Source organism: Lemur catta, chromosome 1 (assembly GCF_020740605.2).
Source record: "Lemur catta isolate mLemCat1 chromosome 1, mLemCat1.pri, whole genome shotgun sequence".
Lineage (NCBI taxonomy): Eukaryota > Metazoa > Chordata > Mammalia > Primates > Lemuridae > Lemur > Lemur catta.
Genome location: NC_059128.1, coordinates 77489091 through 77510326, shown reverse-complemented (window position 1 = coordinate 77510326; position 21236 = coordinate 77489091). Strand labels below are relative to the sequence as shown.

Below are 21236 nucleotides of genomic sequence, written 5' to 3'. Positions count from 1 at the left end.
ATCTACTTGGGGGTGTGGGTAGATACATAGACAGACATAAGGACACGGTATGGGCAGAATGGAGCACAAACCAGGAGAGAGTCAGAAGGACAGAAGGAGTCAGGGGTAGGGAATGGGTCTGGTGTGCCTTTCCTCAGAGGCCAGACTCAACAAACTTTTGCTTTTCTGACTTAAGGGATGATCTCCTTCCTGTCCCCACCTCCTTCCAAATTCTCCGCCAGTCTTATCCCTCTCCCTGGAAGGGGGCCTGCTGGGTTGTGTCAGGACCCAGAACTCTGGCTGGGTTCTAACACCTCTAACCACCTCCTACCTCCTTGTCCCTGAGTGGCTCAGAATTCTCAATCACCAGCCAGGGGCAAAGGCCCAGCCACTGGATCAAGAAGGGCCAGTGTCTGTCTTCTGTCTCTGCTTCTATCTCTCTCTTACATACATACACACATACCCCTCCTGGCCTCCAAGACTGTGGGTTTCAGATTTGTACTGAGGGCCTGCTGAGATGTGGGGAGGAAAGAGTTAACTGCAGGGCCTTCTCTCCTGAGCTTGTGAGCACCAGGTCCTAGGGAGACCCAGGGCTGGGGCTGGGGATTGGTATGAAGGCAGGATCAGCTGCCCCATCACCGCACCCGTGGCACTGCGGGAAGGGGGAGGATACTGGCTGGGAAGCCCATCCCGTGGCTCAGGCCACCGCTGGCCCTGGCTGTGAGGACGGATGTGTGTGGTTTTGCCCCTGACCCTGCAGCTTCTCGCCACACGGGTCCAAAACCTCAATAAAACACATCTCAGCAAGGAGTCCTCCTGCACCTCGGTCCTGTCAGGCTGCCTGAGGCTGCCTCTGGGGAAGCAAGGGGGCCCCTTCCCCTCAGGGTCAGGCAAAGCTTCCAGACAGTTCCAGGACACTGCAAAGAGAACATCTGCCTCCATGACCTTTTGTTTGTTTGTTCTTAACTTTAAATAGCTAATTTTTTTTATATCATAAAACAGCATGTTCCTTTCAGAAAATCTAGAGAATACCAATAGGCCAAAAGGAAAAAAAACATAATTACAATTAATGTCTTGGGATAAGCTTCAAAATTGTCTATTCATATACGTATATATTTTTTTCTTTTTTTATTTCAGCTTATTATGGGGGTACAAAAGTTCAGGTTATATATATTGCTCATGTCCCGCCCATCCCCCTGAGTCAGAGCTTCAAGCGTGTCCATTCCCCAGACAGTGCACCTGGCACTCACCATGTAGTCATACCTCCATCCCCTTCCCCCACCCCCACCTGCCAGAGTCAGCACCTTCAAGCATGACCATTCCCCAGACGGTGCGCAACGCACTCATCATGTAGGCATACGCCCTTCCCTTCCCCCCGCCCCGCCTCAGTCTGATATCTAATTGATATCATTCCCAAATGTGCATTTAGGTGATGATCAGGGAATACATATATATTTTTTTAAAAAGTCAGTTCATGGTGTACACATTGTTTTATGATGTATTTAAACCTAATATATCACATGTGATTTCTGTGTCCATATATACAATTCTGCCACCTCGTATTAATACTACGCAGAATTCCGTGGTGGAGAGGAACTAAAGCTCTTTAACCCGTCTCCAAGAACAGGGCACTTAGGTCCTTCCCAGCTTTTCAGTATTATAAACAGCACTCAATGAACAGATTGGCATCTACATCTTTGTGCACATCCTAAATACTTTCCTTAGATTAAATTTCTAGAAAAGGAATTCTGAGGTCAATGCCAAACCTTAAGTTCTGGTTTGTTCTTTTCCAACCAAGATTAGTTCAGCAGAAAGAGCACAGAATAGGGAATCACATGGGCAGTGCTCAAATTCCAGCTCTGTTACTTTGGTGTGATTTGGGGAGTTACTTGATCACTCTGAGCCTGTTTTCTCAACCTTAACATGGGGCCAGGGTGTAAATGTGATTGGAAACCAAGAGATTCCACCAAAGGTACATTTTTATTATTCCACTTTATGTTTATATTGAGCCTGTTGCTGGTGCTGGGGCCATGGAATCCCCGAGACTCGCTCCCTTGTGCCTCTCTGGTGTTGCCAGGTGCCCTCTCCACAGTTTCCACGGGCCTGCAGGGATGGGGATGGGCAGGAGGGGCAAGATGATTTTTCTGCTTTGCATCCTCCCACCTGGTTCCTAGAGGACGCTGTCTACTTGGACAGTGAGCCCCAGCGGCAAGAGTATGTCATGAATGATTACGGCTTCATCTACCAAGGGAACAAGAACTGGATCCGCCCGTGCCCCTGGAACTATGGACAGGTGAGTCTCAGTCTGCTCGTGGCCATCCAGGCCCTGGGCTTGTGGGGAGAGGGGAGCAGGGTGTGTGTGTGCGAGTTTTGCCAGAACTGCTGACCAGCGCTAGCTAAGGGCACCAGGCAGACCTGTGATGGGAGCCCAGCTTGCTACAGGAGCAGCCATAGGAAGGGGGAAGGTGTGTCCTTGCTGGTCGTGTCTGATTTGGACAACAGGATCTAAGGGGGAGGGCAGCTAAAGGCTCCCGCCCCGCAGTTCCACTGGGTGTGAAGGTGAGGATGAAGAGGGCAGCATCAGCTGTGGTGCCTTGTAGTTCTGTTTGTTAAACTGTGTTTCTGGCGGGTCCCATTTTCCACTCTCTCACTTCATCCTCACAACCCCTGGTGGTGGGCCCTAGCATCAGTTCTGTCACACTGAGGACAACCTGCCCCCTGAACATCTCAGCCACAAGCAGGGCTGATGGGCAGCCATGCGTCTTCCTCGCCATGACTACTGCCTCTTTACTCATTTGTTTGTTTAATGGTATATCTTTTTCATTATAAAAGTTAACACGTAATTGTTTTTAAAACTTTGCAAAGAAATATTACAAACATCGATACATGAAGGTCATCCTAAGCACTGTCACCAGCTTGCTATAGGTTCCTCTGCATTTTGGTTTCTACACATGTTCTCAAACATCATTTTATATGTAAAAATAGTGTCATATTAACTGCAATGCTTGGCAGCTCCTGCCTTTCTGAAAGCTGGCCTCTCATTTAAAGTTCGGCCTACAGCAGGTGCTCCAGGAAGCCTGGTGCCAGGCTAGGGAAGAGGGTTCTGTGGGCTGTGCCCCGGCACCAGGAGTGCCGTGGGAGGGAGAAATCAGCCCTTGGCCAGTCAGAAGGGGTGTCAGCTGGAAAACCCTGGGGGTCCCCATGGAGTCCCCATGGAGGGAGCCTTGTATCAGCTTGATGTGGTTCCTCTCCTGGACTTGCCCAAATAAAACTCCAACACCCGTGGCCTGCCGGCCCAGCCCGGGCCCAGGGGTCGCTATAGCCAAGATGAGGCATAGCAGCCTCGACTGTCCCCAACTGACATCCCCACCCCCTTACTCAGCATGGACAGATTGGGGGTCCTAGAGAGCCCTTGGACAGGAGCTTGCTGTCGTCTGTGAGAAACAGAAGGGAAGAGTTGCTGTTTTCTGAGCCCTGAGTCCCTCTGCTTTTGTTTCTCTACCTCATTAAAGGCATATTGCATGCTGCTTGGTGCCGGGCAAGGTGCTAAGTGCTAGAGATAGGAAAATGAATAAAACACTGTCCCTGATCTCACAGTGTAATGGGGATGCAGACACACAAACAGATCGCTTACCATGCAGTGGGATATGTAGAGACTGAGAGACGGGTGCAGAGTATTCTGGAAGCAGGAGGAAGAGCTCTGTGTTGGACCTGGGAGTATCAAGAGAGGCTTCCTGGAAGAGGAGATGCTTGAACTGAGTTAGCCAAGTGAAGGGAAGTGGGGAAAACATCCCAGACAGAGGGAAGACATGAACAAAGACACACAGGGGAGAAATGGTTTGGCCTGCTGCAGGAGTTATATGGAATTTGGTGTTGCTGGAGGAAAAATGGTGGTGGTTGGGGGGATTATTGAGACATGAGGCTGCAGAGATGGGGGTCCAGATCTGGGAGGGACTCCTAAAGGAGGTTAGATCTTTGATTTTCTAGACCATAGGGACCTTTGAACATTTTAAAGCAGGAAAGTGAACTGGTCAGACTGTCCCCAGGGGAAGATGGGTCAGAGAAGCCTCCTGATTCTGCTTACTGCTCAGCGTTTCAGGGGAATAAATGCAGTCATTTACACTCGTTCAATACACATGTACGAGGTCTCTGCGGTGTGCTGCGCACAGTGCCAGGTCTGGGGTCCAGCCTTGTGAAGACAGCTGGATTGAGATAGAACGTCACTCAGGCAGGAAAGATGGACCTTGACCACAGCACATAACTGAGTCTGACGAGTAGAGGGGACGTACCCAGGGCTACGGAGTTACACCAGGCTCGGGGCTGGGGACGGCCTCAGAGGATGTGGCAGTCACACCCGTCAGAAGGACCAGGAAGAGCCAGCCTGTCTTGGGTGGGAAGTTTCACATGCCATTAGTCAGTCCAGAGCCCCACTGAATTGCGGGTGCCATGGCAGGTTGGTGCCATCACCTCAGCAGTAGCTGCCAATGACAGGCTGAGTCAGCAGCTGTGTGAAGCAGTGTGGTTCTAGCGAGAACATTCCAGGGGCTCCAGGAGTGTGGAGATTGAGGGGAGAAGAGGCAGAAACGGACTTTTTGGCCAGTCAAACTCACTGGAAATAAAACAAAACCCAGCAGTAGCAACCGTCACTTCCAAATGAAGGGGGAGGGATTTGACGTGCAGGGCACACACACCAGGTGAGTTGTGACCCCAGAACTTTGAGACCCCACCCCTGAATGGGAGGCAGGCCATAGCTGTTGTATTTGACTGTAACCTTCCAAATGGGTTTGTATTCCACAAATACACTCCCTCCGAGAGCTGGGTGTGATGGGTCATGAATGTTTCACACACTCCCACGTGCCAAGCCTCCCCAGTCTGCATCTCCCCTGCAGTTTGAAGACAACATCATAGACATCTGCCTGACGCTGCTGGACAAGAGCCTGCACTTCCAGATTGACCCAGCCACAGACTGTGCCCTGCGGGGAAGCCCCATCTATGTCAGCAGAGTGGTGTGCGCCATGGTGAGATCCCTGGGGTGCCCAGGGAGGGAGGAAGCTGTGTGGGGAGCCCTGTCCACTCACAGTCACCTGCTGAGGTGGGGGAATGAGGAGGTGAGAGGAGGGACCCCCTGGCAAAGCTATTTTGGATGACACTGACACCAGAATGTAGGTAACAAGTTTTCTCAATTGAGCTCTGAAATAGCTGAGTTCTGGCTATCACCTCTATTAATTCCAAATTGCATGTTTTGGGAAGGGCTGAGTCTAGCACCGGTTTGGGAAACAGTCTTGTTTCTAAATTTCTTTTGTTCTGAGTATTTTTAAAAGCTCTCAGAGCCAGGATCCAGCTTTGCAGAGGATGGGAGGATATGGGGTAAGGCGGCATTTAGAAACAGAATAATAAACTAATTAACAGTGGAGCACAAGTCAGAATAGCCGGCCCCCACCTCCAGCCCTTCCCTAGCAGGTCTGGAAGTCCCCAGTAAAATGAGGTCAAAGGTCTCCTCTGTGCGTCAGCCCGTGGGCCTTCCAAGGCAGCCCCCACATCACATCTTACTGAAGAAATGGATGTTTCTAACACTTCCCCACATGGGTGCTCTTCAGATCAACAGCAATGATGACAGTGGGGTGCTCAATGGAAACTGGAGTGAGAATTACACGGACGGCGTCAACCCTGCGGAGTGGACAGGCAGCGTGGCCATCCTGAAGCAGTGGCGTGCCACTGGCTGCCAGCCCGTGCGCTACGGGCAGTGCTGGGTCTTTGCTGCCGTCATGTGCACAGGTAGGAGGTGGCAAGGGCCCCATGGAGAGACAGAAAGTGTAGCAGCACATGTGCGCGCCCTCTGGACTTTTCTTGTCCCGGTCTCACACAGTGCCCACCCAGGCACATTTGGAAGGAAGCCCTTTCCCTCCAAAATGCCTCATCACAGACCTCAGGCTTCACACATTTGGGCTTATTTCAGACCATGTTTCTGAAATGACAATCACACTTCCCAGGACACCTGGTGCCCTTCTGAGCTTGGACAACTTAACATTCCTAAGAGCCTGGCTGGGAATTGTCCAGGTCCAAGGCAGACATGGACCAGAGGCTGAGTAATTAGAAAACTTGCGAATTGACTAGTAGCCTTTCTGAGCACAGAGAACAGGCTCAATGAAGACAGACAAGTGGAAGGGAAATGTGCGTCTGGGCTGTGGTGTGGGCCATGGGGCCAGAGTGAGATGGCAGCCAAGTAAAATGACCTTGAACTTGGAGTTGTCACAAGGTCAGAGGGCCTGGCCACCTGGCTCAGGCCAGGGAGTTAAGGATGCCCCTGTTCCTCACCCTCACCTGCCCCCATGCCTAGGCGGGCTCTCAGCCTCTTTCTTGGCATGCATGTCCTGACTGGGGTCGCAATCAGGAAGTTATTAGTCGTGTCAGCTGGGAATGAGGCCAAGCAAGGCTTTCTCTCACATGACTCTGTGGTTGAATCCAAGGAGGCCTGATCTGCCCATAACTTGCTGTTTATTGAGGGCTCCGGCCTTCTGCGTAGAAATTCCCTGTTTGACAAAGCTTGATGCAGTCTGTGTGCTGGGCCCGTCTCTGGGCTCTTGGAAGAATGGGACGGCCCTGGAGGAAGCTCGGAGAGCCCCAGGCTGCTGCACAGACAGTGCCAGCCCTCAGTCCAAGGGCACGAGGAGGCTTCCGTCAACACCGACAGAGAGTGACCACACAGGTTGATGATGACAATCAGTGAGTCCAGAGCTTACTCCTCTGCAGCTGCAGGGCCCGATCATGAGTTGGATGCTTTGAGTGCCCAGGGATAAGAAACAAGGAAATCAGCAGTTTTGAAACCCAAAGTCACAGAGATCTGGGTGAGGTAGGAGGTCTGAGTCATTCCAGAAACAGGCATAAGACTGCAGGCAGAGAATGGATCTTGTAACCAGATAGGGAATTTTCCAGTGTGTGGAAAAGCCTAGTGTCTAATGGGCCTGGCGTGTGTGCAGAGGGAGTGAGCGGGTTTGGGTGTGGGTGTCTGGAACTGGGTGATGAGAGAAGTGGAGTCAGTGAATGGAGATTACGTGAGAGCAGACCAATTAAAATGTTTATGGGAATCATGGCCCTTTGGTGACCTGGAAAACAAAGGGAGGGACAGAGTGTGTCAAACGTGGCCCTGTCCAGCTCCAGCACAGTGAGCACCAGGCTTCCCTCAAAGGGCCACCGTGTCATGTATAATAAATATAGCAATTTGAAAAACTCGTTCATTCCTCCAACAGTACTTACAGAGTCTTTATTCTATGCCAGGCACTGTGTTCCAAGTACCCTTGGACACAGAGAGGGTAAGACCCAGCCACTGTCCTCCACCAAAGTTGAAGTTAAGGATTTAGTCAAACTCCCTAACTCAAGACAGCCGCCAAAGCATGTTTTTTAAAAAAAATATTATCATAATTTCACAGCCACAATAGCTAATGTTTATTGGGGACTATGCTAAAAACCTTGATAGCCTAGAGTAGTGGTGAAGCCTGTGGCTTCTGGAAGCAGACTGTTTGGGGTTAAATACAAGCACTACCATTAGCTGGTGGAGTAACCTTGGGCAGGTCACTTAACTTGTACCTCAGTTTCCTCATACATATGATGGGAAACCTTATAAGGTTATTGAAAAGACTGAGTAAGCTCATACATAGAAAGTGCTTGAAATAGTGCCTGGCTATAGCGAATATTCAGTAAGTATTAGCTAGGGTTGTCTAGTGTGATCCCCTAACTGACCTTAGGAGGTAAGGTCTATCATCATCTCCACTTTACAGATGAAGAAACTGAGTGGCAGAGCCAGTCTCACTTCCAAGTCTGGCTAACTCTGCAGGCCATGCTCTAACCACTGTACCATACCGCCTCATGAACACTGCTAGCAGCTGCCATTTATCCAGCACCCACTAAGTGCTTCAGGAATGCACTGGGCACTTTCACTATTTCCAATCCTCACAACCACCTGCATAGTAGGTGCAGGTACAGCCATTTTACAGATGAGAAAACTGAGGCTTAAAGTGACCAAATGACTCTTGTCTGACTTAGAAGAGCATTCTCCTTTCTGCAGCTCTGCCTCCCGGTGTTGCCATTCAAAATGTCAACATATTAACTTAAACTTCCCATAGGAAAATCATCAGAGATATTGCATCCAAGATACAATTATAATTTTTTGCACAGGCTGTTTTCTTGGCATTCATTTAGTTGGCTGTTACTTGGAAATTTCAGAGAAATCCCTGGCACTCAGGGCCAGCTACCCCAAAGCACCAGGTCACTGGGCTCTTCCTACTCTGGCTGCCCACTCCTTGACAAAGTTGGGACCCTCAGCCCTTGGCTGAGGTCTGGGAAGTAGCCAGGATGCTTTGCACTATAACAAGGGAACAGAGGGGACAGTGATGTTCTGTTGCCTGAAAATTCTCCCCAAAAGCCAGGTGTGAAAAAGCCACATAGTGTATGATTCCGTACGTATGAAATGCCCAGAACAGGCAAATTCATAGAGACAGAAAGTTATAGTGATTGCTTAGGACTGGAGGGAGGGGATAAATGAGGAGTGACTGCTAATGAATATAGGGTTTCTTTTTGAAGTGGTGAAAATGTTCTGGAATTAGATAGTGGGAATTGTTATACAACCAGTGAATACATTACAAACCACTGAACTGTATACTTTATAAGGGTGAATTTAATGGCATGTGAATTATATCTCTCAAGAAAGTTGTTTAAGAAAAACCCAGGCATCCTGGGAACACGCCTGGTCTGTTCTTGCTCGTACCTGCATGGGGTTGGAGGTTGAAGTGGGGACAGCAATGACTTGGGCTGAGGGTTGAAAGACACTAATGTGTGACTATGAGCAGGTCTTTTGGCATCATCCCCTCCTCTGTGACGCAGGGTCCTAGGTCCCAGGAGCAGCTGTGGGAAGGGGAGGTGGGAAACCGTGTGGGAGCTGGAAGGCTGCACGACTGGGACTGGGCCCCCTCTTCAACCAAAGCAATCCCACTTGTCTGACTTTTACACTTTGAATCCCCACTTATGATTGACTTGCCTGTAGGGTCCTCTGCTTACAATTTCTTCGAAAATTCTTGAGATGGATTTTATCAAGATTTCTTTTCTTTTCTTTTTCTGACTAATTTTTAAAGTTTTTGTAGAGACAGGGTCTCTAATTTTTAAAGTTTTTGTAGAGACAGGGTCTCGCTGTGTCACCCAGGCTGGTCTCAAACTCCTGGCCTCAATTGATCTTCCCACCTTGGCCTCTCAAAGTGCTGGGATTATAGGCATGACCACCACACCTGGCCTAAGAATTTTTTCTAACTCAGTTGTGTAGTGGCCTCTATAAAGTAGCTCAACTTCATTTCAGTACAATAACCCTTGTTTTCATTGTATTCACTGAGCCCTTAGTCTCAAAGAAGAACCTCAGCCAAGACCGTGGTGCGGCATTTTGCCTCAACCTTTCTTTAGATCCCAGTCTGAACTCTCTTTTGTGCAATGCTCTGGCTTAAATACAAATCTACCATTATTTTCCATTGATTTATGAGATATCAAGATTGTATGGAATGTTCCCTCATAGGTCTGTTGATTAATACATGACAAGTATTTACAAAGATGTCTGGCACACAGTTACTTTTACCTAAATGTTAGCTATTATAAGAGTCTGATAGTGTTTTTCTCGCTGCCTCTTGGCCTCCAGAGGTTTGGCTGGGTCTTGTTTAAAAGTTGTTTCCAGCTATTCTCCAAACTTCAGTTCCCTATCTGCTCTACCACTTTTTCTTCTTATTTTCTTTCTTTCTTCCTTGGAATGTTTAGGGTTAAATTAATCATATTCCTCATTTCGTGGCACTTATCATAATTGATCTGTGTCAGGCCCCTCTTTTTAAAAAATTAATTAACTTATCAATTTCTCCCTAGAGAATTTCATCCCCATGGTTGCACAGATCATTATTCCACCAAAACTTGGAGGGACCCCTCTGCGGATCCCTGAAATACTCTCTGTTCAGCTCTCTCCCCTCCATACTACTCTACCCTGCAAACTCTAGGCACTTTGGCTTCCCTGAATTGTGATTTCATCTCCTCAACCCAATAAGACTGCTCAGTTCTGCCTGGGGTTCTCCTTCCTGTGTTGTGGCCCGGGAGCTGCCCCTAAGAAGTCCCTCAGTTGGAATTTGTCCAGTGTTTTTCTCATGATTGGACTAGAATGATATGTTTTGGAGAGGAAGACCACAAAGGTGGAGTGCCATCCTCATCACAGCATATCAGAGGTACACACTGTCAACATGGTTATCACCGCTGATGGTGACCTGGGTACCTGGCTGGGGTAGTTGGGCCTTTGCTGGCGTGGACTGGCAGGGGTGAAGCTACAGCTTTTATCTGTATAGTTACCTTGTCCAAACCAAATCTAATTTGGAACCGAGCATTGCACCTGGTTGCAATGTCTTTTGTGTCTCTTTCAATCTAGAAGGGACCCTTTGTTCAACATGTGACTTTGTTGAAGATACTGAGACAATTGTCCTGAATCACTCTACCTTTTGGAGTTATCTGAGGCCTTCATTGTATTGTTGGTCTTGTGCCACTGTTCCTTGTATTCTGTCATTGAAAATTAGAAACAAGGGCTTGAAATATGCAAATTAAACATTTTGGCTAGAGGCTGACCCTTTTAAAGCAGCCTTCTGATTGTTCATCGCTGCAGAAGCAGCTGGAGTTTTTATCTTTTCTGTGGGTCCAGATGACTGACTGCTGTGAGCACGGAGGGAGTAGATCTAGGAGCGCTGATTGTGAAGGGGCCTCTTTTACCATTTAAGACGCCCCAGGTAACCTTCACAGGTCTCCCACAGAGCCTCAGAGCAGGTCTCCTGGTCCTATGGAAACTGCCCAGTACCATCCTCAGGACTGTCATCTTTGTCATTAGACAAAGTAAATGCAGTGACTTTCACTCCGTGAGCTGGAGCTGTGACCATATTCCTCAGCATAAGCCATGCAGGTGTGGCAGCAAAGCTGACGGAATCAATTTCAACAATCTGAACTCTAACTTTCCAATGATTTTTCTTATAAAATTGGAGCCATATTTCCACACGGCAGGGAAAAAGAACTTCACAGCCAGTCCTGAAACATATTCAGTGTTTTAATACACCGTTGGACAGTATCACCACCAGTCAGAAGTGAAGTTGTACTCCTGAGGGCAGGAATGTCTCCTTTTTTATCCTCTGCATCTAACCCACTGCCTCATCCATAGCAAGGGCTCAACACTTATCACTGAATGAGTGCCGAATGGCTGAACAAAGTAATGTATTTATCAATACTCAGAACGTGGTGTAATATACCTTGGCAACTCTGTAGTCCTTTTCCAACTCTGAGATCTTGTCTGCCTTTGCCCAATCATAACAGCATGCGTGTACACAAACACACATGCCCCATGTGGGGTTCTCTTTTTTTGAGAGACTCAGATCCCACAAAATTATCAGTGACAGGTCACCTAAATCTCATAGCAACCTGTGAGTTTTCAGGACTGATAATCTGTAGAAACCTTGTTTACAGGTTAAAGACACTTTAACAGGAATTTAATAAGCACTTACTCTGAGCCCAGCACTGTACAAGAAATGAAGAAATGCAAGAAAAGTACCTGATATGAGCCCAACTCTAGGGTGATTTGTAACTTGGCAGACAAGATAAGACAGATATATTAAATTATAGAGAGCTTAATCTGGTGCTAAAATGTGTGACACAGGCGATTGGGATTATGTGAGAGCAAGAGAAGGGATTAGTGTGGAGGGAGTAGCCGGTGAAAACTTCAGAGAGGAAGGAGCATTGACACTGAGGTGTGGCTGGGGTGTCCGATGACGTTGCAGCGGTGTGACCTGTAGCTAAAAGCATGGGAAGCTTTGAGAACAGAGAAATGTGGGTTTAAATCCTGCCGCGGTTTTCCTCTTTCTCCCACATGACCTCACCTCTCTAAACTTCGGGTGTCTCATCCTTAAAATTGGGATAATCATAATGTTATGGAAAGAATTAAGGAAGCTAGTGTCTGTGCAGTGCTAGGCACCTACGGTGACAATGACATCCTTGCCTAGAAAGGAATATTGGGAAGACAGAAAGACAAGTTCAGCTGGGGTTGTGTTTAGTGATAGCAAGGTCTCTAGGCGGGCTCAGGATTCAAATCCAGTAGCCCTGGGCACAGACGTGAAAGACAAAGCCATAGATAGACTGAGCTCTCTGTGGGAGGACAGAACAAGCAGGACAGAGAGAGCAAGGCCCCTGGAAACATGTATGTGCCTGACGTTGGCTGCATGGATCTGAGCCATTGGCTCCCTTGGTGTGACAATGAAGCTGAAGCCTTGGCTTCAGCCCCTAGATAAGAAATCATTCTTGCCCTCTGTAACTTCATTCTGTTCCACTGTGACAATCCGCCCCCAACCCAAGTCCTCTCACAGCCATAATGAGAAAAGAGTGAGAATGGATCAATGCAAATCCATCACCATTCAAAGCTTATGCTCTAAAGACAGTCAACCTTGGTACCCTAAGCATCGCACATAGCCATCAGGACAGCGCTCTGCTGAAGTCAGAAATCACCAGAATAGGCAAAAGATTCACGAGACGCCATTCATTCATCCATCTAGCAGAGACGGACCAAGTATCTGCAAAATGGGTCTTGCCCTGTATTGTTAATGGGCTGCGTAATGATAAAGATGAGTAATGCTCAATCCCTGCCCTAGGAAGACAGACTGGTAAACAAATCAGTGCAAGCCTTTTATTCTGGTCTAGCAGAGAACTTCAAAGTGCTTTGAGACCAATGACTTGTGTTAGGGTGGAAGAATGCTCCTCAAGCCCTGGTTAGCAGGGGTCGACACCACTATTGACACTTCCAGTGGCCATTCACGAATTCACCCACCAGGCTCCTCCCTGCTCCCTCTGCCCGACCACCCCTTCTTGGCATGTCCTCTTGTTACCATGAGTGTCGTCCACCCTCCTGACTGCACTTCTAGCGCAAAGATGCCAAGCAATGCTCCTCTCTCGCCTCACCTCACTCCTGTTTCAGGTTCCTTCAGTGGCAACTTTTCAACCTTCAGCCTCTCCTCTGAGGCTGTCCTTTGTCACCTCCGCCTAACAACCCACACATCGGCTCTGCCCACTGGCTGCCCTACTTGTCTGGCCCTGTTCAGACCTGCCACTCACAGGAGAGCTCAGGCTGTCCTCTGGGCTTCTCTCCTCCCTTTCCCGGGCCACATCCAGAGTGTGTCTCCACCCTGGAGACTTTGTGCCTAAGCAGTATAAGAAGGAGCCTAAGCTAAAATCTATAAGCAATTAAATGTTTATACTAAAAATTATAAACATTTATTTTTAAATGACAGTAATATGTGTGAAGAATCCTCAGAAAGATCTATATTTTTTGACTTAGTCATTTTACCTCTTAGCATCTGTCACAAGCAGGTGTAAATATTGATCTACAAAGATATTTATCACAGCACTATTTACAATGGGAGAAAATTGGAAACCAGCTAAATGTCTAAAAAAACCACCACTTAAAATCTTTCTTTGGGAAAATATTTGATAACATGGGAAAATGCTTGGGATGGAAAATTAGGTGACAATACTAGAATGCTGAACTCTGTTCATACTACTGAGGGGTGGACTCAGTGTGGACTGCAGGCTTAGCAGTGAGACCGGACTTGAATGACAGCTGTGTCCCTCACTAGCTGGGTGACCTCGGTTAAGGCAGCAAACTTTCCTTAGCCTCTGATTCTTCATTTTCAAACTGGAGATAATAATAGCAGCTACCATGTAAAGTTGTCATGAAGACAATGTATATGAAGGATTTAATACTATGCCTGGCTGATAGACACTATTGTTAGTATTATTACATTGAGTGGGCCATCACTGCTGGACTAGAGGGGACAGGGATCCCCAAGGCATTTCACAGGGGGATGGGCTGGGGGATATTCCTGTATTTAAAAGAGCACAGAATGCGGCAAATATGGCAGAGGATAAAGAAAAGACGGTGTCTGGCAAAGGGAATGCATGCCCCTCAGACATAAAGACAACACTCTACCTTCTTTCAGGAATTTCCTCTACCAGGTAGAGATTCTCACTTTCCTAAGCTTTTGTGACATGGTTTCCTTACCTTCCTTGGCTTGATCTGTGATGCTTTCCTTGAGAGGCTTCAAAGATACTAGTAATACACCCAGGGAAAAAAGGAAATCCAAGCCACAGAACTCTTTGCCCAAGAATCTGATGGTCTCCACCAATAACCCTAACCACAGACAGGAATAGAATTCAGCCTTGTCAAAGGAGAGGCACTCCTGTCCCACCCAGCTGGCATGAGCAGGAAAACCCATGACGTGCTAGACTTTCTGTTGGCTCTGGCAGTGCTTGTCTGAGCAGCCAGCATCCTAACCTTTGTACGGAATCTCTCCCATGAGCTCAGAAAGTAGGGAAGGAGGTTGGAAATGTCACCAACCCGGTGCCCCAGACAGCTCCTGCCTGGTCCTGCAGATGCCAAATAAATGATTCCCCTAGGTCCCGGGCCCTAGGTCCAGGAATCCACAGGGTTCCTGGGTCCACAGCCCACATGGCTTTCCTGCCCCCTCTGCAGTGATGAGGTGCCTGGGGATCCCCACCCGCGTGATCACCAACTTTGACTCCGGCCACGACACGGACGGAAACCTGATTATAGATGAGTATTACGACAACACAGGCAGGATTCTGAACAATAAGAAGAAGGATACCATCTGGTGAGAAACATTTCCAGGGCTGCAAACCGGGGCCCCAGCCTGTAGCAGGAAGGCGGGCAGGGCTGTGTCCAGCGGGCTGCTGCCCTCGCGTTCTCCGGCCCGCCCCCCTTGCCGGCCTTCGGCTGGGAGACCGCTGAACACGGCCACTTCGCGCTTTGGAACCCTCACCTCTTAAGAGCTCTCTGCCCTGGGTTGGGCTTTTGCTCTCTGTCCCCTCCCTGACCTAACACTCCGCCTATGGTCCTGTCCCGGGCGGGCCTTACGCCTGGACGCAAACACAGCGAGTGCCTCTGTGGGTCAGCGACCCACACAGAAAGGGCCCACGGGGACTGTTTCGTGAGGGAGAGTGACGGATTTTTAACTTCAGTGCACTCCGGAAGCCTTCACTTACCGTTCACAAACTGAGTCAGCCAAGGGACGCTCTTTCCTGGGAGGCGCACGGAGGCCCACGGGAGGAAGCGCCATCACCATCCACCCACGGGGGTTTCCAGCCCGCGGCGTGCCGAGTCTGTCCCTCCGCCGAACCGTCCACTCACCGCCCGTCCCCTGCCCCGCTCGGTCCACTCACCGCCCGTCCCCTGCCCCGCTCGGTCCACTCGCCGCCCGTGTCCTGCCCCGCTCGGTCCACTCGCCGCCCGTCCCCTGCCCCGCTCGGTCCACTCGCCGCCCGTCCCCTGCCTCGCTCGGTCCACTCACCCGTCCCCTGCCTCGCTCGGTCCACTCACCCGTCCCCTGCCCCGCTCGGTCCACTCGCCGCCCGTCCCCTGCCCCGCTCGGTCCACTCGCCGCCCGTGTCCTGCCCCGCTCGGTCCACTCGCCGCCCGTCCCCTGCCTCGCTCGGTCCACTCGCCGCCCGTCCCCTGCCTCGCTCGGAAGGAGCAGGCCGGACAACCTCTCCTCAGCTCCCTTTGACGCTGACTCTCCTGGCTTCCCCGTCAGGAATTTCCACGTGTGGAACGAGTGCTGGATGGCCCGGCAGGACCTCCCGCCCGGGTACGGAGGCTGGCAGGTGCTGGACGCCACCCCGCAGGAGACCAGCAACGGTGAGGCTCCCCCGCAGGCAGGCCGCACCCCTCCCGCAGAAAGGGCCCCGCCTGCAGCGAGCGGCCTGCGAGCCTCCCCCTCTCCTCCAGGCCTGTACTGCTGCGGCCCTGCCTCTGTGAGCGCCATCAAAGAAGGGGAAGTGGACCTGGACTACGACACGCGCTTTGCGTTCTCTATGGTGAACGCCGACTGCGTGTCCTGGCTCGTCCATGGAGGGAGGGAACAGAAACTTCACCGAGACACGAGTTCGGTGGGCAATTTTATCAGCACGAAGAGCATCCAGAGTGACGAGCGGGACGACATCACGGAGAACTACAAGTACAGAGAAGGTAGGACTGAGCCAGCCCTGCTCAGGGTCCGCGTCTGTGGCGCCTTGCCCGACCCCAGGGAACCAGAGAGCGGATGTGGGCAGGACCCGGGTCCCCCGCCTTGTCAGGTGCTCAGGTTTAAGGCCCCGGTCGGGGTGTCCTCACTGCCTCGCCCGCCACCACCCCACGGCCGCAGGCCAGCCAGCTCCCTCCACAAGACATTCACGTTGACGTGGAGCCATCCACACGCTTCCCCCCAACAGAATAGGGATTCTTCGTCCCCGCTTCCCCCCAAAACCAGCCTTGCACTCTACATGGCAGGGGATTTAGTAAACTGTCCCCTATTCGTTAATTTAAGTGATTGTATTTAACTCATTGTTTAATTAGTTGTGTTTCACTGAGTGTTTGGAAGACAGGCCAGACCACAGCTGGCACCCAGGCTGACGGGGCCAATGTTCACTCCCACCCCCACCGCCCCACGGCCAGCGGGTTTCTGTCCCCTCCCACCCAGCCTGACAGGATCGGGTCGAGACCACAGATGCACTTAACCTGTTCACACCTCTCTGGGCCCACTCTTACTGAAGCAAATGTCTCCAGATCGTCTTCTGCCTAGAACTGGGCTAAGAACAACCCCCAGAGCAAGGAGATAAAAGTGTCCTCTCCCTCAGGAGGTTGTGGCAAATGCACTGAGGGGGTGGAGCCGGTCCCTGGGGACAGCAAGTTCTCAGCAAAGGTAGCCTCTGGAATTATTAGGGACATGGGGGAGAGTATTTCTGCACATCCTGCCCACAGGGACCCCGAGACGGAGCAGAGAGGCCTGGACCACTCTGGGAACTCTGCTTGCCTGAATAAATTTATTTATTTTTACTGTACTTCTCAGTTCCTCAATTTCTAGGAATGAGTCTACACCTGACCAATCATCTGGTTCTAGAAGAGGAAATCATACCATCCCCTGCTGTCCTTAAGACGTTTGTTCCTTTGCGCTTGTGGGTCTCTGTCTTCCCCTTAAGGCTGTCAGGGTAGAGGGGATGGTCGTGAGCACAGGTTTTGGAGTCAGGCGTGTTTGGTTTCCTCCTAGACTCTGCTCCCTGCCACTTGTGTGACTTGGGCAGGTGACAATGTCCTCTCTGAGCCGCCTTTTCCCCAACTGTGTATGGAATAGTAGTAATAGCAACACATCTCTCTCACGGTTGATACGAGGATGAATGGGGTGAAGTGCTCAGCAGAGCCTGACTCTTAGAGAACTTGATGAACGGGAGGGAGTGCTTCCTATTGGAAAGGAAAGTTCCAAGCTGCCGATGGAGATGCTAAGGGTGGGGTGTTCAGCCAAGGCTTCCCCCGGGTCAGCCTGGCTCACAGCTGGGCTTGTGCTCTGCCCTCAGGCACCCCCCAGGAGAGGCAGGCCTTTCTGAAGGCTCTACAGAAGCTGGAGGCCAGAAGGTCCCAAGGCTCCCTACGAGCAGGCTCACAGCCTTTGAGGCCCACACCGAGGATCCAGGAGGAGACTCGGAGGCTGGATACGCCTTCCCTTCAGCCGAGTGATATCGTCCAGGTCTCCCTGAAATTCCAGCTGCTCGGCCGGCCCAACATGGGCCAGGACATAAGATTTGTCCTGCTGGCCCTCAACGTGTCATCCCAGTTCAAGGACCTCAAAGTGAACCTGAGTGCCCAGTCTCTGCTGCACGATGGCAGCCCTCTGTCCCCATTCTGGCAGGACACGGCATTCATCACACTCGCTCCCCAAGAAGGTAAAGATTCTGGGTGTGGACATGCGATGGACTGCATACACAAAGTCGGTTAGGTCTGCGGTCCCCAACCCCTGGGCTGTGGACTGGTACCAGTCTGCACAACAGGACATGAGCACCGGTGAGTGAACACAGCTTCGTCTGTATTTACAGCCGCTCCCCATTGCTCACATCACTGCCTGAGCTCCACCTCCTGTCAGATCAGCAGTGGCATTAGATTCTCATAGGAGCACAAACCCTACTGTAAACTGCGCATGCGAGGGATCTAGGTTACGTGCTCCTTATGAGACTCTAATGCCTGATGATCTGAGGTGGAGCTGAGGCAGTGATGCTAGTGCTGGGGAGAGGCTGCAGATACAGATCATCATTAGCAGAGAGGTTTGCACAATAAATGTAATGCACTTGAAGCATCCTAAAACCATCCCCCACCCCCCATCCATGGAAAAATTGTCTTCCATGAAGCCGGTCCCTGGTGCCAAAAAGGTTGGGGACCACTGGGTTAGGTCAATGCTGGTGGGGTCAAGCCAGCCAACAGGGTTCTAGGAGAGACCCCGTACACGGGTCTTCCTACTGTCCCCTTCAGCACAGATTCCTCCCTCCCTCCCTCTGTCCCTCTCCCTTCCTCATCCCCTCCTTTTTCCTCCTCCTGCTGCTGCCCCTCCCACTCCTTTACTACCCCAAGGAAAGTAGCCAGTTTAGTGGGAAAAGTCCAAGTTTGGAGTCATCTAGACTTTGGCTGGAGCCTCAACTCACCCATTTATAGCAGAATGACCTTGGGCAAGCCATTTTTTCTCTTTTAAACTCCCTTTCTTCATCTGAAAAGCCAGTACCTGCTTCACCAGGACTCTGTACATGTTGGCTTCCTTTTCTCTATGAAGGAGTCACCAGATCCAACCCAGACCCAACTGATGTCCTCAGCTACTCTCACTTTATCCTGTGTTCTCTCCCTAGCAAAGACCTACCCCTGCACAATCCCCTATTCCCAGTATAGCCAGTACCTGTCCACAGACAAGCTGATCCGCATCAGTGCCCTGGGTGAAGAGAAGAGCCGTCCTGAGAAAATCCTGGCAAACAAGATCATCACCTTATCTTATCCGAGCATCACGATTAATGTAGGCAAAAGGCCTGCAAAAGGCCTGCGGGGCCCTTGGATCTGGCTGGGAGGGAGTGGGGCCCTCTGAGAGGGCATCCCGGGCCTGCTCAGGAGAGCATCCCTCCCTTTCCTTTGGTGCCCCAGAAGGGGGAGGTTTATCTGAGAGGACTTCGTCCTCTTGTACCACTAGAGGCATTATGGATGGTTCCTTGAGCAGGTGCCATGGACAGTGAAAGAGAGACCCTCCTGCTGTGGGCCTTCCCCAGGGTCAACATGAGGAACACGAGCCCAGATGGGAGGGTCTGGGATGGGGGAAGGGCCCTGCCTGCAGGTCAGCTCAGACTTGATTTGTCCTTTTCTGGCTGTGCATCCAAGGACAAGCCCCTGGACAAGCCTCTGCTTCTTGAACCATCAAAAGAGAGGTTCAGACTAGATGGCCTTTGGAGAACCCTCCCGTAGAAAGACATAAAGGGCTCCCATCCTTCCAGTGCTGCCTCCCCAAGGCCTGCGAGCCTCCTAGGCCCTGCCAGCTGAGCCCAAGGAGACCCCTGGTGGGGAAACTCCAAGATTTGGTTAGAACTTGAGCTTATATAGTATCTTAGCAAAGGAACAGCAAATTTTTAGTGAAGTAACAATAGAAAGGAAAAGGACCTTGCGTCTCTAAGGGCAGCAACTTGTGGGAAGGCAAATACATGGAAAACTCATGGTAGATAAAGGCTAGTTAGTAAAGTTTGCTGTGTAGATTCCTCTGGAGCCATCTCCAGGCTGACAAAGGTCTAGACTTGTCTCGGTGATTAAACTCTGTCCTTCCTGGTAGAAAGGAGAGGAGGAACAGCTTTGTAAATTTATGTTCTGCTTTTAGGCAAATAGGGGTAGACCAGAGAGCTTTTATTATATATCTGCTTTATCTCAGTTGTCTTCAGCTCAAAATGATCCTTATGCCAAAGTGGCATATTTTGGGGTGGCCTATTCTGCTGCGCTACAGGACAGTGCCCTCCATAAATGTTCAGTAAGTTGGGGAATGAGGACTAATTCTCTACTCCTCTCCTGGCTCCGGGTCTCTGTTTAGGTTTTAGGACCTGTCATTGTGAACCAGCCACTCTCCATAGAGGTGATATTTTCAAACCCCCTCTCGGAGCAGGTTGCAGACTGTGTGCTGACCGTGGAAGGAAGTGGCGTCTTCAAGAAACAGCAGAGAGTCCTGTGAGTGCGGGGAGTGCCCAGCCTTCTCACCCATGTCATCCTGGGATTAGCACTCTCCTCCTTTTTGGCCATGGGCTCCCAGGCCAGGTCCTCTACCAGGGAAGGGAAAGTGGAAGCTCTCCGTTCCACTCAGGAAACTGAGTGGAAAAGGACTTTCGGGTTATCATAATACCTACAGAAATTGGACATTCTCCATTCTCTGTTGCAGCATTGGAGTCCTCAAACCTCAACACAGAGCCAGAGTCAGTCTGACGACTGTCCCCTTCAAGAGTGGCCCAAGGCAGATCCAAGCTAATCTGAGAAGTGACAAATTCAAGGACATCAAGGGTTACAGGAACATATATGTAGACTTTGGGTTATAAATTCTGAGACAGTGAGCTGGACATGTGGATTTTAGGCTTCAGGAAAAGGAGCAAATTCAAATGCAAGCTATGCCATTCTCCACCACAACAGAGGCTTCACAGGGCTCTGGCCTGAGCACCAGGGTGGATGCCCACACTGGATAGTTTCCTGGTCAATTTGCACAGCTCCCCAGGACTCTGTTCAGGTCTCAGGGATTCCATGGTGTTCCATCCAGAAGTATGATTTGGCACAGAAGTCAGAGGATACTGGTTGGACCTGGCCATGACTTACTGCCCCCAGATACCAAGGAAAGAAGACTAGCTGAGCATCTCCCTGTCATTTTGTTGTCGCAATAGCTTATTCTCTAGTACCAATAAACTTTAGTCCTTGCTCTCATCTCCTTTGCCCCATGTACTCATCAGTTTCCCTACAGCAGCTCCCACCTGTTTCCTGGATGCTGGGAGTGTACTACTGTTTCAATGCCTGATCCTATTCATTCATTCAAGAAACACTTACTGAGTGCCTAGTATATGCCAGGTACTATTCCGAGTATGGGGCGGGAAGGCAGGAAATAAAGCGCAATTCCTACCCTCATGGTGCTTACATTCCAGTGGGGCCAGGGGAGACAGACAATAGACGTGTCAACGGATGAGTAAGATACTTACAAATGGTGTATCAGTCATGATCCAGTTAGGAAAACACAAACCTCCATAGGTATTTCTACATACTACCTATCATCTGTGTGTTTTGGCAAAAAACCTGCGAGATATTTCACTCTTGGGGTTCCTTTGAATCCTTTCCCACGTCACATCTAAGA

General features: G+C 50.2%; 1 protein-coding gene across 1 annotated transcript in view; it reads left to right on the top strand.

Moving 5' to 3' along the window:
• Nucleotides 1-20815, top strand: part of TGM5 (transglutaminase 5) — a 29151-nt gene extending 8336 nt beyond the window's left edge. Inside the window, exons 4-13 of the mRNA XM_045539846.1 lie at nt 2154-2272; nt 4869-4997; nt 5577-5754; nt 14546-14684; nt 15624-15727; nt 15818-16057; nt 17419-17784; nt 18733-18893; nt 19944-20077; nt 20286-20815. Of these exons, the coding sequence (XP_045395802.1) occupies nt 2154-2272; nt 4869-4997; nt 5577-5754; nt 14546-14684; nt 15624-15727; nt 15818-16057; nt 17419-17784; nt 18733-18893; nt 19944-20077; nt 20286-20439 (1724 nt within the window). The 3' untranslated portion in view covers nt 20440-20815. The remainder of the gene's footprint in view (nt 1-2153; nt 2273-4868; nt 4998-5576; nt 5755-14545; nt 14685-15623; nt 15728-15817; nt 16058-17418; nt 17785-18732; nt 18894-19943; nt 20078-20285) is intronic.
• The last annotated feature ends 421 nt before the right edge of the window (nt 20816-21236 follow it).